At 35.9% G+C, this 20261-nt stretch overlaps 1 protein-coding gene across 3 annotated transcripts in view; it reads right to left on the bottom strand.

Annotated features, from left to right (window-relative positions):
• The window catches only part of DLG2 (discs large MAGUK scaffold protein 2), a 1612020-nt gene that overhangs the window by 1422370 nt on the left and 169389 nt on the right, over positions 1 to 20261 (bottom strand). Inside the window, exon 1 of one of the 3 annotated variants that reach the window (XM_006144956.1) lies at positions 1935 to 2260. The exons of the other annotated variants lie outside the window; for them this stretch is intronic. Within the exon in view, the coding sequence (XP_006145018.1) occupies positions 1935 to 1976 (42 nt within the window). The 5' untranslated portion in view covers positions 1977 to 2260. Of the gene's footprint in view, positions 1 to 1934; positions 2261 to 20261 lie in introns of those variants that run through there. 3 annotated transcript variants of the gene reach the window in all.

The following is a 20261-nucleotide window of genomic DNA, read 5'->3' as shown; positions in this document are numbered from 1 at the left end:
CTATATTGCACCAACTTCATAAAATATCAGAGTGAACTTCAAACTCTTTTGCAAACTTTGCTACTGTACTGAAAATCATAACCCTATAAAATATAAATTATGCAAGAAAATGCAAGAGCTACTAGTTAAAAGAGTATAAGCATATTTAAAATTGACATCAATCTCCCCAAAGCAACATTATATATTTTGTATGTGGCAATGTACATCGTGTCAGTTTCTATTGATCAATGTATCAGAAGTGTCTGTAACTCAGCATAGATCTACCAAAGTACTAGAAACTTATTACCCAACGTCACCTGAATTTAATTAAGATATTGTTGATAAAAGTCTTTTCTTTCTTTTGCTTATTAGTTTAAAGAAGAAAAATTTAAAGCTAAATTCATGCAGACAACTGTTAGCAGATAAGAGTAAAAGGGATTTCCCAGAGCCTACATCAAAGAAACTTTGGACATAGGTTTTACAACACTTCTGAAATTTAAAAATGAAATATTAAAACAATTGTTATTTCTTCATCTAAATTATTTATGAAGCTTCCTCTGAAGAAAGCATTGTTCTCCTTCAGAAAAGGAGAGAAAACATTTACAATTCACTGAGGTTACAAAACAATGCATACCTATAATTTAGAACAGGAGATGGTGATGGAGAAATCCAAGTTGATATTTGGGCACATTTTCCATGTTTTTAAATATTTATTTTGACTTTAAAAAACTATTTCCAACCTATGCATGGAAGAAAATTGACTACTAAAGTTAATTTTAAAAGAAGCAAAAATTAAATTCTGTAGAACTCTGCAAATTGATCCACAAAATGCTTTCAAGCTGTAGTTGTAAAATAATTGGTCATCAAAACATAAATTACCTGTTTTAAAGTCAAATAGAAAACAAAAAGGCTCACAAAAGAGTAAGCAGCAGGGAATTCTTTAATAAAACTTACAAACACAGAAAATGAAACTTTAGTACCTAGACACATTAAAACATTGCTCCAGTAAAATAAGAGAGAAACACTTTACACTAACCTTTTTTAAAGATTCCTATTTTAGATATTACATCTTAAACTGCCTCTTACATTTTTTTCTCTCAAAGGCAATCACTTTCCTTTTGAACTTCCCTCAATAAGTACAAGCTCAAAACACTAACTGAGGATGCAATTCACTTAAATTATGCAACTGGAATTTCACAGCTGGTCTGACTGTCTGGCTCAATGCTGAATGAACAGTGTCAGAAAATCTTTCCAATAATAATGCCCTTGTTCTGGACAAGGAGTAAATCTCCCAAACTTAGACTCAACTTCAGAGGTTCATTAACTACAGCAAGTGAATGTCAGTAGGGTGACAACACGGAGGTAACAGTACTCATGCAGCCAAAGCAACCAGTCCATCGAGAGCTGAGGATTTGTATGATCAATATCACCAAATCCCAAAGATAATAATTTGTTCATATGCACTGAGTGGTCAGGTATCCCACAGATTACCTCCTAACGCCATTATAGCCATCAGATTTAACACCCCCCCCCCAGTTCTGAAACATTTAAACTGCATGAATATAGGCAGCTCACAGCACTTTTTAAAAGAAAGACTAAATCCTAATTTAAAGGATGTTCTATAGCTCTTTATAGCTCTTTACCTTCTTTGGTTTCTTGGTTCTGGCCTACATAAATAATTTTCATCTTTTCCTCCCCCCTCTACACCCCCCCAAGTGTGAGCGTGAACCTGAATTACAAACAGTTAAACCTGAAGGTCACTTCACAGCAGCGTTCCAACATGCTCCCCCAGCGAGGCTGCACAGCAACAATAAAACAAAGCCTTTGCAACCACCTGTAATAATCAGCCTGCTCAGCCGGCAATCTGAAAAGTCCTGAAGCTACACAAGGTAGACATTTTCTGCAGCTGGTTTAACATGTATATCGTGCCCAGTTGCCGGCTCGCCTCCTCTTACCTTCACGTTAGTCCGGAGTGCACAGTAACATGCAAAGAACATTGCAGTAAATAAGGAGCATATGGACCGGTATTCAGCTTCTCAGCACAGCGCAAGCCCCACACACACGATCCTGGGCATGTGCTACTAAGGAGCATCCGTTCCCTCTGTCAGTTTGAAAATGCATTGATCTCTGTTTTCTCTGACTACAAAACGACATGTCTTGAAGGCACTGAGTGAGAGCTCAAAATCTCTTCATTGGCTATATATAGCATTGTGCCCAGTAATTTCAATTAGCCGAGAATTCAGCATCTGAAAGTTAAGACCTCAGTTGCTTTTCCTTCTAGCATTTTAAAATCACTGGGTTAAAAAAGAGAAAAGGAGGGAGGGGGAAATGAGCTCACCCAGGAAGGAGGGGGGGAAAGGTGAAGAACTGAAATTTAACCAATGAGTTACTTATATTTCTAGAGAGCCCTGGTGTTATCCTATTAGATACTTTACAATGGGATTGCATCGGGCAGACTGTAAATGTAGAGGAAACCCTTTCCCTTCGGAGGTTTAATATGAGCTCTGCACTGTATTCCAGGCTATTCTGATGCAGCACCCTGCTTGGCAAATACTACAAGTCACTGCAAACATGTCTCATTCTGTTTTTTTTGTGTGTGTGGAACAGGACCAGGACCAGCGGATAATTGTCTCATAAAGTCCCCTAAGATGTGAGATGGGTTTCCCTGGGGTAATCTGCACTGTAGGGCTAAGAAGTATCAGTTTGTCTTCCCTTCCCTTCTCTGAAATATCTGTTACACCTTCCAGGGATATCTAAAGTTGGTGGACTAATGCATCCAATCTTTCAAAAACTATGTTTTATTGTTAAATGATAATCAATAAGAGAAGATGGGGTTGGAATGAAGACAGAAGATTCCAGGAGATAGCATAACCTTAGATTCAGTAGCTACTGCTGCTGAATGTAAAATGTTCAGCTGGCTCTGAAAAATAAAAGCTTCTGCCCCCATGAATCCATAGGGACGGGGAAAAAAAACTTAATTTGAAAACATCGTTAGATTCTACTGTCTGTTGTCATTCCTGTCAGGTACCGGATGTTGCAAATTAAGTGAATTTTTACTTAGTCAAAAGGACAAAGTCCAATTTAGAGTCCTAAACTCTTATTTCCAGCTTTGGGAAGCCCTAATGCTCAGCTAGAATTCTAAAGCTTTCTGGCGAAATGCAAGCAGAAATGAACAGTTCTCACTGCAGCAAAAATAGTGGGAAGAAAAAGAGTGGTTATGTCTTTGCCACGATGCTTCCCATCAGCTTACAGCAACAGGGAAGATCAGCATAACTCACTAGAAAAAGCTGCAGTGACTTTTAGGATTTTTCTTTAATATGTTTTGCATAAGCCACCTCCCCTTTAGAGCCTGCAGTAGTGCTGAAACACCGTCAGAGTCACTGGGCATTTCTCTTGGGCAAGGAGATGAGGCAGTTTCAGGAGGAAGCAAGGTATTTAAGGGAGAGAAATTAGAAAGAAGAAAAGCAGGATTTTCTATTTCTCTGTTAATGACAAGCATTCAGAAAGTGTCGTCAGTTCTGACTAAATAGCTATTTTGGGCTGTCATTGTTTGTGCCTTTTTTAGGGAGGAAAAAAAGGGAATCTTATCTTAAGCTAGAGATTCTTCAGCAACGTAAAAGAAGGCAGCCAGTTAATTTGATTCCCAGTTCCGTCTGTCATATAAACCCAGGTAATAACAAATGATAAGCACTAGCAACACAACCAGTGACTTCTAGGACAATACAAAACCGACATGGATGCCCAGCTCTCATCATTCCACAACTTTTATTAATGGCTTTAAATGCAGAACCAAGCATTTCAGTTAATAGCACTTCCCTCTCCTGAGGTCACAGCAGGTCACATTTCCTACAGCTCTTTCCAATAAAGGAACCCAAACATAGCAACTCATGTCTTGGAAAACAGGAGAATCTTTAAATGACTTTCTCCATTAGGGGCTCAGAGGATTTTTTTGAAAACCATTTTTATCAACCTGTGAATGAGCATTATTAATTTTTTTTTTTCATTAGGAATTGGGAAAAGGGGAAACATATCTTTTTATTATTATTTTAATAGTCCTCAGGGTATTTAGATAGCCCAAGAAAGAAAAAGCAAAAGGAAGGGCTGGAAAATGTTACAAATCTCAGACCAGCCTATAGGCAAGAATTAGACAAAATGAAGTTACAGGTAAAAATGCACATGAAGGTTTCCCTATCAAGACAGTCAGAGAAGATTTTTGATAGGGCTTCAAATCAGATCTAATGCGTGGACCTTCTATAGAAAGGCTCTTAGCTTTGTAACTCATTTAAAACTCCCAGATACACATATTACCCCACAGAATACCAGTACAGAAATGGGCAAGACCTGTAGATTTGCCATCTAATTTTCTTAGGTGTAACAGGATAGCCGACTTACTAGTCTCATTTTATAGATGTAGGAAATAAGGCATTAACTGCAATGACAATATCATACTAAAGAGTACTCCCTATTTTTAAGTAGACTTCAAAAGGGCAGCATCTCTGCAAGACTAATAATATCTATAGAAGAAAGTTGTAACTAACTACTACTTTTTGAATGTAGCAGAGAACCAAGGCTTCACTGCTCCAAGTGAGTAGTTTGGAAAATCATTTTCATAACAAAAATCCCTTCTTTTTTTTTTTTTTAAGAGAGATTTTTTTACTATAGGGCATGTGTGCTCACAGGGGACACAGAGAGAAACAAAGAGACAGAAAGTAAGAAATAACCTGCCAGGGAGAATGGCCAAACCACAGTCCCTTCTCCTCCATTCCCCTCTTGGTATCTTGGGCATGAATACACACTCACCTGGCATGAGTTTTAAGCCTCAGGTCCAGGACTTAACCTTTTTCAAAGGTGTGGGAGTCTCGCAACATAACCATTATGCCATCTGCTGGTCCCTCAGATGCTTTCTTATACCACTTATAAATTGGGAAAATTATTGAGTCATTGGAAAAATCATGACAATTTTTCTATGTTTTTCTACATAAAAATCCATCATGACTTTTCTGATGACCCAATATTTAACTCATTGTGTCACTGAAAAACATAAAAATGAATCTTGTCATCTAAGTAAAGTCTAGACAGGTTAATGACTTAAGTATGAAAATTGAAACTATAAAAATATTAGAAGAAAACAGAGTCAGTTTTGGTTTTGTATAAGAGTGAAATAGAGAAACCTGAAGCCATACAAGATAGAGAATTATGATGATATAAAAATGTAAAACTTCTGCTTTAGTAAATGATATACAATGGAAACTAACAAACTGGGAAAATATTTTCAACATATTTGACAGGAAATTTTCTTAAAATATGAAGAAATTTCATAAATTATTAAAACTAAATATAAAATGGAATTAAACAAAGCAAAGAACAGAAAGTGACAACTCACTAAAAGACCACCAAACATATTAAAAATGCTCAATCTCATTTTTAAGGAAAACATAAAAATTAGAAAAGATATTTATAAGGGACCAGGGGAGGGAAAGATGTTCAAAATTGCTACAAGTAGTAATGAAGATACATTAATTGGTCAAAACTTTTGAAAGGTAATTTGGAATTATCTATCAAATATTTTTTTTTCTTTTTTTATTTTATTTCAATTTATTTATTTGCATTCATTCACTGTACATCATTACAGCATACAAAGTGAGATTTTCCATCCAGAATACACTTTCTATTGTCTCAATCAAGCACATCAACAAACATGTTATTGTCAGCAAATGATCTTCCATTTCTTGTTTTCTCTATGTTTTGCTTTTTTCTCCCCATCCTTGATTCCCTATCTCTTACCCTCTGCCATCTCCCACTCTCATCCCACACTGTCTCTGGTATCTATGTTTCCTTTCTATACCATTTTCCCCCCACATTTTATTGAATCACCAAAGACCCTAATCAATCCAAATACCCTCATAACAAACACAGGTGATGACACACACATTTCCATGAACATACGTCTAACTTTACGCATCCTATAAAGTAGCACCTAGCTGGGGCTACATATCCTACTGCAGTCATTGAATAGATATATTTTTTTCCTGAAACTTTTTTTTTGTAACTCAATTTACATTCCTTCCCTAAGCATCATCACAGCACACAAAATGCGATCCCCCATCCAGTACACACGGTATAGTGACTCAATCATGCACACTACAAAAAATTTTCCAATTCTAGTTCCTAGAATTATTTCCACCCCTCTTTCTGACCCTCTGTATAAAATATTATAAAAAGTATATTTTCTCTCATGTAGTGACTGAACTTCTAAGAGTCCATCCCAGATGTGTTCATGTATGTATGTTTATCTATAATAAATAATCATTAGTGAGAGACTTATTTTTAAAGATTACAATTAACGGGACCAGCAGATGGTATAATGTTTACACCGCTGGACTCCCACATAGTCAACCTTAGTTTGACTTAAAGTCAACCCAGTGACTTAAAATTCTTGCTGGGCACGTATGCATGTGTGCCCAAGATCCCAAGAAGAGAATGGAGGAGGAGGGATTGATGTGTGACCATAACCCTAGGGGGTAATTTCTCTCTTTCTGTCTTTGACTCTCTAGCAAGTGCAAATGCCCTATAGCAAAAATCTCTCTCAGAAAAAATTTTTAAAAAGACTATAGTAAATATACACCACAGAATATTATGCAATTATTAGAAAAATATAAGTTATATGTATCTATTCATATGTGGAAAACTGTTCAAATTATAATGTACAGTATATAAATAAGGTTAGAGAGCTGGTATAATATTAGCCTATTTGTAGGTAAGGGTGCATAAACTTTTTTCTTTAGATTTATTTACTTTTATTTTATTATTATTATTCCTTTTAAATTTGCTACTGGGCACGTGCACTGACCAGAGAAAGAGAGGAAAGATGAGAAAGGAAGCCACTAGGTCCAGGACTTGAATTGTGGTCAGCCATGTGCAAGACACCGCTGGACTCCCACATAGTCAACCTTAGTTTGACTTAAAGTCAACCCAGTGACTTAAAATTCTTGCTGGGCACGTATGCATGTGTGCCCAAGATCCCAAGAAGAGAATGGAGGAGGAGGGATTGATGTGTGACCATAACCCTAGGGGGTAATTTCTCTCTTTCTGTCTTTGACTCTCTAGCAAGTGCAAATGCCCTATAGCAAAAATCTCTCTCAGAAAAAATTTTTAAAAAGACTATAGTAAATATACACCACAGAATATTATGCAATTATTAGAAAAATATAAGTTATATGTATCTATTCATATGTGGAAAACTGTTCAAATTATAATGTACAGTATATAAATAAGGTTAGAGAGCTGGTATAATATTAGCCTATTTGTAGGTAAGGGTGCATAAACTTTTTTCTTTAGATTTATTTACTTTTATTTTATTATTATTATTCCTTTTAAATTTGCTACTGGGCACGTGCACTGACCAGAGAAAGAGAGGAAAGATGAGAAAGGAAGCCACTAGGTCCAGGACTTGAATTGTGGTCAGCCATGTGCAAGACAAGTGCCTTAACCACCATGGAACCTGCTGGCCCCAGGTGCATAAAATTTTAACAGTGTTGATTGCTTAGGACTATGACTTGGTTCGGAGGGAAGCATGACAGTGCGTTTAATTTTTCACTTTAAGCTCTCTATATTACAGAAGAATCACTCACTGTGAACTATTTCACCAACTATGCCCTCTCAGTAAATGAGAGAAATAAAGATAAAGGGGGAAAAAATACCAGAACCTGTAAAGGGATTTGCCTATTATTGTACTCAATGAGGAAAGGTCAGAGGATGATCTTTAAGTGCAAGATAGGAATTCCTGGGTTGATATTAGTTTTGAGTGCCCCTCCTGTTGTGGACATAGACCTTAATGTATGTAATTCTAGTGTGTAGTATGTGTGTGTACATATGCATATACATATGTGTGTGTGTGTGTGTGTGTGTGTGTGTGTGTGTCTGTGTGTGTACCTTAAGGTATGATGCCTAAATACAAGTCAACTATTTTGTGGTTCTCAAAACAAACAAAGAAACTGGCTACCAAGTAATATTCACTGATTAAATTTCAACTTACATACAGAACTTAGAACTTCACATCTACACATATTTGGCTTGTATTTCATTTTTTTAACAATGAGCACTTTTAAAATAACCTACATTTAAAACATTTTTTTTGAGAGGTTTTTGCTAAAGGGCGCATGCACTCATCAGAAAGACATAGAGAGACAGAGACAGAAAGCGAGAAATCATCCCCCTCCCCCGGGGATGGCCACGCCGCAATCCTTTCTCCTCCTTTCTCCTCTCAGGATCTTAGGCACACAGGCACATGCGCCCAGCCTGAATTTAAGCCACCGGGTCCGGGACTCGAACCACGGTCGACTACATGGGAGTCCAGCGACATAGCCATTATGCTAATTGCTGGTCCTCATTTAAAACATTTTAGAAGATACTAAAGCAATATAAAATTATGGTAAAATTATAATAATAGCAATAATGTTTTTGCTAATATGAACAAATAAGCCATACTGCTAAACATCATTTTTCTTATCTATAAAATGTGGAAAATGAAATGTCTAGTTCTTTCTTACAGAGTATCTTTGTTAGGTTTGCTTGTTTTTTGTTTTGTTCAGAACAGACAGATGAGGTATGTTTAAATGTTAAGGATTCATTAGGTTGTATTCCAGACTCATTAAATCAGAACCTATGAAGGTAGGTCCTAGTATTTTCTTACACTCCCTAGGTGATTTCAGTGTGCAGATCAGACTGAGAATTACTATCTAAGAGCTAAAGATAGCAAACAGCAAACAATCTCTGTCAAAACAGTCAGCATTGGTATTGCAGCAAGAAAGCCACCCATGTAAATGAGTATAATAATGTGTTCCAATAAAACTTTATTAATTTTTTTTATTTGAATTCACTGTATTTGGATGTTCACATTTCAGGAAATTTTTTTTTTCTATCATTTCAAAATGTAAAAGCATTTCTTAGTCTGTGGTTTGCCAACTGCTGCTCTAAATTCCCAAGTGTGGGCTAACATCATCATCATCATCATAAGCTAGGAATGTGTTAGAAATGCAAATTCTTGGGTCATACTCCAGATGTACTGGACCATTCTATGTATATGTCTGAGGAACCTGTTTTAACAAGGCTCCCTAGTGATTTTCATGTAAGCTAAAGTTTGAGAACCATTGCTTAAAGGAAAGAGAGAAAAAGTGATAGCTAAGGCTCCTACAAAAGCAGGAAGATCTGCAGAGCACAGGTAGAGTAATGATCTTTAGAGAGGAAAGAAGTATAGAAAATAAAGAAGATTCTTTGTGCAAATGACGTAACTCTAGAGTGGAGGCTCAGGACTCATGAATGTCAGTTGAGCAAGGGACCACATAATACCTTATAACAAGTTATTTGTATCTTAGAAACTGCAAATGTTCTTGGACTTTTGAGTTAAGAAAAAAAACCAAAAACCTGGATTTAAATTTCTTTTCTACCACCTGTCAACTGTGTAACCTTGGTCAGCTTACATAACCTCTCTACCACAGAGCATATCTCTATAAAATAAAGATAACAAGCCTACCTCACAGGGACATTGTAGGGACTGAAATAAATAAGATGTGCAAGTTGCTTGGCCAAGTAACTAGAATACAGTAAATTAAATAAGTGGTAGTTTTTAGTGTAAAAAGGACTGAAAAGATTGGGGTAAAGGGACAGATAAAAAAAATTGTTATCTTTCCTCCTGGCTAAGTTCTAAGTACACAGAAGATTCCAATCGGATTTGTAGACCATTTAGGATTTCTTTAGGATTTCTCAAAAGCTTTAAGAAAGATTCTCAAGAAGTTTGGTCATCTCACTATAACCTCTGAATTACTTACTATCATGGGATACTTCTGCATCATCCTTGAAACATTTTGAGAAAATAACAAATTACAAAGCATTTCAGAGCGCCTCAGAATTTTCCACTAAAGTCTTCCTAAAGGCAGAAGAAAATGCATTTACGCATCTGGAGGTGTAGGGTTAAAATAATGTATCTGATGCCTCATTTCTTCTCTTAAAAATCCATATAAACGTTAAATTCAAGCTGCCAATATATCTTTTTGTTAAACAGAATGTTTTATATTTCTTACTGGCCACTAAATTATATAAGCCAAAAAGGCTATGTGATGTTTTTCCTGTAACTTCTAGTACTCTCTGACATGCATATAACTGTAAGCCTACAGCTATTTTTGCCTCAGTCCACAAAGGAGAGATATATCCCATTTGATTCTTGATCCTTACATCAGCCCTGAAGATATTATCATTACTCCCTTATATCTAGTAAGTGTTACAGTGATTAAATGAATTGCTCAGATATATGCAGAAGCTAGAAATGGAATTCTAATACTAAGTATTCTAATACCAAAGCCCAAAGCAAATTTCTCAGGATCCCAGTGACTACACAATGATTCCTAGCTATTTCAGACATAACCCTCCATTTAGATACATGTATTTTAAATATCCTACTTACAATCATGATTAAAATAGGTGATATAACCTAATTTTATATATAATTTAATAATTCAACATAATATAATATAAAGAAGGAATAAGTGAGAGTTAGAATTAAGATGAAGTGCTTTTCAATGGAAATGCTCAAGCCAAACTTCACCAGTAGCAATAATTAAGTGGCTGATGCTTGAATCCATCTACGTAGGCAGCACAGATAAATGGAATCGGCTATTCAAACATCATAACCAGCATTGTTATTGGAAACACAATATTCTGAACTGGTGAAACTCTCGGTAAAATTCTGAGTAAAACAATAATCTTCCCTCATGTAACAGAAAAGTTGTATTCTTTAACATTTCAGTGTCTATCAAGTTCATGCAAAAGATGCTTTGTGTTAAATAAGTAAAATTAAGTGAATTCCCAGGCTTAGGGAATTTTATATTCAGGTTTCCAATATAAGTGAATGTCCAGTGAAATGTTTAAAAGTATAGAATGAGAAGCAAGTCTTTATTGTGTGGATTATCTCATACAACCTTTATCTCTGTTCCAGGTCCTGTCCACTAATTGCCAATAGTGTACTCTGTACTACATTGTTATTAGCAAGTAATATCTTCAAAAATTTCTAAAATGCCACCAGGGCAGTCTCAAAGGGGATAGTACTGGTTCTATTGAGAACTACTTGAACACATATTCTGAGAGTAAATGTGGATTTAGCAATATGTAGTTGCAAAGATCTCTTGAAATTATCCACCACAATTACTCAAGGTCATTCATAGTATCAAAGAGCTTCTACATAAACCTCTAGAGTATAGAAAACCTACTCTTCTGGGTAAAGAGAAAATTTAACATTGCTAACCTTTCAAGCAACCACAGGTTCTAAATTATATGACTAGGATAGTTTAATGGACATAACTTACCCAAAGGAGAAAAAACAAACAAGTCTTCATGAAGTGGCCATCTTAAAATTCCTTAAAGATCAGATTAGAACCCACATATTTCTGTGAGATCTTTCCTAACGACATCAACCCACACAGACTCCTTTTTCTGAATGCCTGTAGCATGTATTGTACTGCCCAATTTAGTACTTGATTATACACTGCCTTGTATTGTTCTTTCTCTGTTCCTAAGATTCATCTCCTCACCCCATTTTAAGCTTTTCAAAAGCAAAGCACATGTGTGAGCTGAAAAATAGTTCCTTTGAGAACATGGTATTATTCAATTATTTTTTCATGAATTGATAGATAGATGACCAGCTGCAAATAAATAAAAAGCCTCAATTAGCCCCAACACTGCCTGACGACCTACCTTGTTCTTCAAACAATCTCTTCCCTAGTATTTCTAAAGGTGATTTCAAAACTTTGCTAACCTCAAACAACAGCTTTCATTCATTCTTATTCCTCATAGTAGATAATTGCCTTCTAACCCACAGAGGAAAAATGAAGCCATCACACAAGAAATCTTCGATTTTTACCACCAAATAAGTGAAAAATAAAAGTCAGTGGCTCTGATTCCCCTCTCTTTGTTTCCTTCTGTTACAAAGATAGTGTCACCCTCTTTACCTACCTAGCTCACTCCTTCTATGTATTCTTCATCCCAACTTTTCCTCTGTGTTAGGAGCATCAACAAATGGCCTCTCTCAGGTCTACACCTTTCTCGTGACATTAAATACAGTTAAGCCTCTTAGATTAAATTAAAAAAAAAAAAAAAGATTCATGGCAAAAGTTTCTCCAAGTCACAATTCTGTATCAAGCTACTGTCCTTTCTTTGTCCTTCACAACCAGTTTACAAAACCCAGCACTTCACTCTCCACCCATTATTTCATTTTCCACACTGACACTGATCCTTGACATTGACTTATGCTTCCACCACTCCATGACAATGTGTATCATAGCCAATAGGTCATTCGAATAGCCTCTTCACTATCTTCATCCCACCAGACTTTCCAGCACATTCCAAACAACAGAACTCTCCCTCCTCTTGAAACATGCTTACTGTTTAGCTTACTGAGTTTTTCTCACTTAAACTTTCCAGTCTCTTTACCAGCTCTTCCTTCAGCATCAGACTTTTAAATGCCCAAGCTCCTCAGGACTCAGACCTTGCTCTTCTCTTTTTTCTTTCTATACCTTTTCCCAGATTTTCTTGTTAATTCCATGACATCTACTATCACCGCTATAATGCTGACTTTCAAGTCTTTTTCTAACCAGCATAGTTTTGTAATCCCTTTTCAAAGAACCAGATCCACTTACCTAACTGTTTGCTTGTTACTGGTACCTCAAATTGTTATGGCCAAAACAAACTTTGAATTTCAACCAAAACTTTCTCTTCTATTTTCCCTCTTTTAGTGAATGACTTTCACTCATCCAGTTTTGTAACTCAGAAATCTAGTAGTCATCGTTGACACCCTCTATTTTTATACCTCCAATATTCAGTGAATTATCTAGTCCTACTAAAATTCTAAAGTATTTCTTAAATTTGTAATATTTTCTCCATATCCACAATAATTATCTGCATTCTTATATGAGTCACTGCAGAAGCCTCCTAAACATGTTCCTCACATATATTTTTGACCCTCCCCAGTCCATGTTTAACCTATAACTCTGAAAGTGATAATTTCTAGATATACATCTGAATTATATCACTCTCTGTTATTCTCAAGTTACTCTAGCTTACAGTGCTATTTAAATACAGCATCAAGTAATTAGCAGGATCTTCAGGGTGCTGCATGGTATAAACCTTGCCTGATTTCAAATCAGGCTTTACTTCATCTTTCATGCTTCAGCCACACTGAATTTGTTTCAATTCCTAGAAAGTACCAGGTCCCTCTTCAACAGTACCCTCCTGTTTATCCATAAGTCTACGGTAGTGGTGGTCAATCACGGTTTATGTACCCTGAGACCCAGGAGACACCTTCAATGTCTAAAGACATTTTTCGATGATCATAACTGGAGTCTGGGGAGAGGCATTAGTGGTATATAATAGCAGAGGTCACCAAAGCTGCTGAACTTACTGCAATGCACGAGAGAGTTCCCCGTGACAAAGAATTAACCAGCCAAAAATGTCAATAATGCTGACATCGAAAAACCCTGAACCAGAAGGTTTTCCTTTCTACCCACATGACTCAAAGGTCCAGCTAAAACATACCTAGTTTTCCTAGCTCCATTTAGATGTCCTATCCTCAGAGTAAACCTTCCCTGACTCCTGCCTCTGGGTCAGATCGAGCTGCTATGAGGTTAGAAACTACATTCAACACAATGACTTTATTATATAACTAGATACTTGAAATATTTAATAATGAAATAATGAGTGAATGAATAAAACTATTGTATAGAGAAAAATAAGATTAGCCTTAGAATATTGTAAAGGAGATCCTAGCTTTGCCATTAACTAGACGTATCCTATACAAGTCCTTTAACCTTTCATTAGGTTTCACTTTCAAATATGTAAAATAGGAATAAGAATGCCTATTACAAAGAATTTTATAAAGATTAAATATTTTGATAAATTCTAAAGTATGGTGTAGCACTAAGAGACATTTTGAGTTAGAGTGAAATTTGGAAAACTACATGAGAAGGAATAGAAAACAAAAGGCTTAGGGACCAGCAGATGGCATAATGGTTATGTTGGTAGATTCCCACATAGTTGACTGCAGTTCAAGTCCCAGACCCAGAGGCTTAAAACTCACGCTGGGCACATGTGTATGCATGCCCAAGATCCTGAGAGGAGAAAGGAGGAAAGGGCATGGTGATGAGGCCATCCTCCCTGGGGGATGATTTCTCACTTTCTGTCTTTCTGTGTCTCTCCAGCAAGTGCACATGCCCTATAGCAAAAACCTCTCAAAAAATTATAAAAGGACTATAAGAAAGTTTTTTTTATTAAGAATAAGATATAAGATATAGTTCTTGTATTTGAGAGGTTTTTTAATTAATTATGAAAACAAAGCATCTATCTAGATAACTGTTAAATAAGGAAAAAGTAAAAACAAGATCAATCATGATTAAGAATTAATGTGAACTTACTATTTCCAAGTTTTCTATGCAATAATTTATCAAGTCTATAAAATAACTCCAATAAGTAGATCCCATTATACCCATTTAATAGTTGAAGAAAGGGAAGTTCCTGGGGTTCAATAAATTGCTAAACCACAGAAAAATCAACCAACCAAATCACCAAAAAAGAAACCAAATTCTAACTAAATTCCCACTGGCTTCAATATGTATGTTTTTTCTTACTTATGTATCTTATGGGAGATACATAAGTAATGTGAGAAGCAGGTAAGAAGTGGTTACTGGTAAGTGCAGCAGCAAAAGAAAGTTACACAGAGGAATTAATAGCTCAACTAACTCTAGAGTACAACTAGGATGTTAATTCTAAAGATAGAGTAGAAGATATGAGAAAAGGCATTTCTTGCCAAGGAAATATCATAAGCAAAATTGAGAGTAAATGGATAGTTCATGAAGTTTTGTTAATCATTTTTTAAAAAATTTTTATCATTATTCTTCTATTGACCAGAGACAGATAGAAAGAGAGAGTGAGAAAGCAAGTCACCAGATCTGGGACATAAACCTAGGTTGGCCACATAGGAGTCCAGTGCCTCAACCACCATGCTATCTGCCAGTCCCCAGTTCATGAAGTTTTATGGGGAATTGGTAAACAGACTGATTTGCCCGGAATAGATTGCAGAAAGGAATTTTGTAATCATTGAAGGGACTTACAATTTATTTGGTAGGGTTTGGAGATCAATTGAAACAAAAGTGAATACTAGAAAATCAATATCATGCCATATAAGAAAACTAGACTAGTCTTTAAAGTGCAGTGAATGACTGATGACACATTACACTGACTTTGTGTTCTTAGAAACAAAGAAACTTAGAGGTAGAAGGGACCTAGGAGTACACCTGGTAGAACCCCTTCAGTTTATAAAAGAGAAAATCCTAGCACAGGAAAGTGAAATTAGCTATTCAAAATCATAAATCTGGAACAGAATCCAGGTCTCCTGTGTCCCAGTTCTGTGATTAGTTCTCAGAAAAGACAGCACAAAACACTGTGCATTTTTCCTAACAGATCTGCAAGGTTTGTATTATTATCACTATTTACACCAGTAGTTTAAGTCATTTGTGCAAAGTTATGAAACTAAAGCTTATCTCACCCCAGAACCCATGACCATTTTATGAAGAGAAATACTGCCTATTGTGTCTCCACAGTATCTACTACAAGGTTTGTGAATAACCAATATAAACCTATCAAGTAATCATTATTTATTCTTCTTCATAAAGATCATATATACAGAACCTATGGATATGAAGCATTAAATGACTATAGCAGGGAAAATAATTTAGAAAGACATAAATTATCAATTCCATCATATATCAATTCTATACATGGCTTATTTTTTAAGTGTTTTGCCTTGATTATAGATTACTGGCTGTCACTAATAAATTAAACTACTTAGATTTTGGAAGTCTTATATTTCACACCAAAGAAATAAATGCAGTCAACAGGTTCCTATGGGTAACATTTCTTTCTTGAAAAGGCATACAGATTTACTTCAACTCCTAAATAATGTGACTTTAATACTAAAGTTCGGTTAGAATTAAAGTTCACAAATAAGTTATATCTTCCACTGGCAAAATGCACATGGACAAATTTAAAGCTGAAGAAATCTGCAGATGCTACCTTCCTTCCAAACCTGCCAACCATACTTTCTAATATTGTCCATAGGTAGTCTAAGTGTCAGTAGAATGAGAGCAACAAGGTTATTAGAGACAAAATGCTTCATGTTATATAACAATGTTTGCCTACTGAGTGACTTATCTAAAATATAGATGAATTATAAATACAGTTGAATACACCTTCTTGTATGTATGTTTTTGCATTTCTTAAGCTATTCTCAAGTTTAAATTAAACATTCAAAATTATAGCTGGCTAGAAGCTTTATAGCTAATCAGGCTAAAATTTCCTTCAAGTGTTCAAAAGGAGGTAAATTAAGATAGAAAACAATGCAATTACCTAAAAATGGTACAAATTTAATATGTAGATATTCAAAACACAAAATTACATTAGAAGTAATAATAAATAACTTGAATAAAGTACCCTTAAAACTGTTCAAGGATTGGGACCAGCAGTTAGCATAATGGCTATGTTGCTGAACTCCCATGTAGTCAACCGCGGTTCGAGTCCCGGACCCAGTGGCTTAAACTCATGCCAAGCATGTGTGCATGCATGCCCAAGATCCCAAGAGGAGAATGGAAGAGAAGGGATTGTGGCATGGCCATCCCTCCTAAGGGGAGGTGATTTCTTGCTTTTTACCTCTCTGTCTCTGTCTTTCTGGCAAGTGCACGCACCCTATAGCAAAAAAAAAAAAAAAAACGGACAAGTGCCCGCACACAAAAAAAAAAAAAAAAAAAAAAAAAAAAAAAAAAAACAAAAAAAAAACAAAAAAAAAAACACACCTCTCCAAAACCAAAAAAACTGTTAAAAGATAATCATAATAAATAAGCAAGTCAACTTAAGAGACTGAGTATGTAGACAATGGTCAGATCATATATGACAATAGATCTCTGACTCACAATCTCTAGCAAGTGACCTAAAATAGGACTTAGTCAATTACAATCATCTTTCTTAAATATGTCCCTGCTTCCAACTCAGTACCAGAGAAAACAGATACATAGGATAATGGAATGGAATAAAAAATCCAGAAATAAACCCAATAACATACAGTCAACTGGGGCCAGCAGGTAATGTTGGACTCCCACATGGCCAACCATGGTTTGAGTCCCAGATCTAGCAGCTTGTTTTCTCATTCTCTCCCTCAATCTAGTGAACACACATGTCCTGTAGTAAATTTAAAAAAAATAATAATAATGGTGATAAATAAAAAAAAATATTAAAAAAACAAGAACATACAGTCAACTTATTTTTGCTAAAGGCAACAAGGCAACTCAGTGGAGAAAAGACTTTCTTTCTGATAAATGGGGCTGGCATACACAAACGTCCACCTGCAGAAGAATGAAACTAGACCCCCATCTCTCATCATTTACAAAAATTAACTCAAAATAGATTAGAGACTTAACCATAAGGTCCCAAACTATAGAACTACTTGAGGGAAACACAGGAGATATTGGAGCAGGCAAAGATTTCTTAAATAAGATTTCTAAAGCATGGGCAACAACACCAAAAATAGACAAGGGGATTACATAAAATAAAAGCTTCTGTACAGTAAAACAAATAACAAATATAGTAAAGAAACAATCCATAAAATGAAAAATATTTTTAAACATTTATATTTACAGATAAAGGATTGATAACCACAATATATAAGAAACCCAAACCACTCAGCCATAAAAAAAAAAATCCAATTAAAAAAATGGACAATTGGAGCATGTAGTATGGAGATAAGACAACTGAGATACCACATGGCCAATTGTGGTTCAAGTCCTGGACCTGGTGGCTTGAAAATGACACCAGGTGTTTATGTGTGTGTACCCAAAATCTAAGGAAGAAAATGAAGGAAAAGGGATTGAATTGTGGCCACCCCACCCCCACTCTGGAAGGGTGATTTCTCACCTTCCTTTCTCTGTCTCTCTCTGGCAAGTGCACATGCCCTATGCCTAAAACAAAAAAAAAAAAAGGAAAAATAACAGTCAATCTGAACAGACAGCTCTCAAAGGAAGAAATAAAAATGGTTAAAGGACATCTGAAAAAATATTCAAAATCTCTTGTCAAAAGGAAAATGCAAATCAGAACCACAATGAGATGTCACCTAACCCTAGTTGGAATGTCTATTATCCAAAAAGCAAAGAATAATAAGTGCTGGAGAAGTTACAAAGAAAATTCTTGTACACTGCTTGTAGGAATGTACATTAGTACATGCACTGTGGAAAACAGTACAGAAGTTCTTAAAAACTCTCAAGGTAGACCTACCATACGAGTCAGTAATCCTACTCTTGGATATTTACCCAAAGGACAGGATATCATTCTGTCAGAAAGACATTTGCACATCTATGTTTATTTCCGCATTATTCACAATAGCTAAGACATGAAATTAACCCAATACTCAACAATCAGTGACTGGATTAAGAAAATGTGGTACAGATACATGATGAAACACCCCTCGGCTATAAAGAATGATCACGTCCTGTCATCTGACACAAAATAGATGAACCTAGAAGCTATAATACTAGGTGAAATAAACCAGACTATCAAAGACAAATCCATATGTCTCTGCTTAATATATACTTAATATCTGCACTTTATGAGGTAATGGCAGAACTCAATGGCATAGAAGTAGAAAGAGTAACAGTAGATATCAGCAAGTGCTCTACAGGGGTGGGTGGCGAGATTGGGAGAAAATTATCAACAAACACAAGAATGCATGTAAAAATGTAGAATAGGCTTTAGACCAGCGTATCACAGCACAAAAAGAAATGACCTAATAATCTCCCCCCTAATTAGAACTATTATCAAAGTACACAACATAAGAGGAATATGTCTATATCTCTTATTTATTACATACTGTACACTTGCTTTAAAAAACCACGCTGTACTCTGCAAAGATGGACAATGATTATAAACCAGAAATAACAATCAAAATAAATGATTTTTTTACAAAAATGAAAATGGATATTCTGTATAAAATTATCATTTTTCCCAATGTAGCAAGATTAGTGCTAGATTTTTTCCATTATGGCAATATAATTACTAGTATTCTCTTTTACTCTCAGAAGTGCTCTTGTTTGAACATAAATTATGTAGGTAATCTGATTTTAGGCAAATTGTTCATTAGACAAAGGAATTAACTGACAAATTGGTGTTAAGTAACTTGACCTAGAGCATTACTGGGTGACAATGAAAAACAGACTGAGCCACTAGATAACTAACTTCCTTTCTGAGCATAAAGTCAACAGACTAGAATGAGGAAAGTGTCCTGAAAGTGTTAAATGTACCCCAAATGTCTTAGGAATGAAAAAGGGTTAACTCAGTATCTGGCTCCTGCCTTAGATATTTTGATTGGAAAGACTCATATAAAACTCCTAGGCACTTCAGACATCTTTTCTCCTCTTCCCTTTTTGTTCTCAAGTTAGTTGGTCCTTTCTTGACTTCATTGCAGATGGCTGACCTTGTATTTTCTAAATTCTTGCCTTCAGACATAAAGATTGTAGCATCTGTCAACAGCTGGCACCAAAACTAAGGACAGAATATGTGGCAGATTACAGCAGCCAGTTATGACATCCAGAGATAACAACAAAACAACCCCAAGGACCAACAGATGTCCTTCAGAGCAGATGTGGCAACTTAAGGATGTCATTACAACTCATCTATTTTGAATATGATCATGTCCCAGGATCACCAAATTACTCAACCACAGCCCCCCTTTCCTAAAGTTCCAATAAAAGCTCCTTGTCCCACCCTTCAGAACCAACATACTCTACATCTGGCCCCTTGCTGAGAAAATGAATAAATTCTTTTCTATCTGCTTTGTCTCTGAGTTTGGGAATTTTTTCACAGCCCATGATCAAGGCCACACTAATGTATTGCAGAGATCACCCTAACATGTCCTATCCATTGTATAGGTTTTCTTGAAGGGGATTCTCAGCTTTAGTAAACAGGAGATAGAATTTTACGAAGTGTCCACTTGGCCCAGCCTCTGTAGTACACACAGGTTGATGCTGTCACTTAGCAAACTGAAAACTGAAGCCAGATGGGACATCTGGGTTTGATTCTGGCCCACCCAAAGGCCTGGCATGGTGTTGTGTATCTGTTGTCCCAGCTACTCAGAAGGCTGAGGCAGGAGGTTCATAATACAGTGACAGGACCCTGTCTAAAAAAAAAGTGTCCTCCTTTCC

This window comes from Tupaia chinensis, unplaced genomic scaffold, assembly GCF_000334495.1.
Source record: "Tupaia chinensis unplaced genomic scaffold, TupChi_1.0 Scaffold000139_1, whole genome shotgun sequence".
Classification (NCBI taxonomy): domain Eukaryota; kingdom Metazoa; phylum Chordata; class Mammalia; order Scandentia; family Tupaiidae; genus Tupaia; species Tupaia belangeri.
This window is presented reverse-complemented; position numbering and strand designations above follow the sequence as displayed.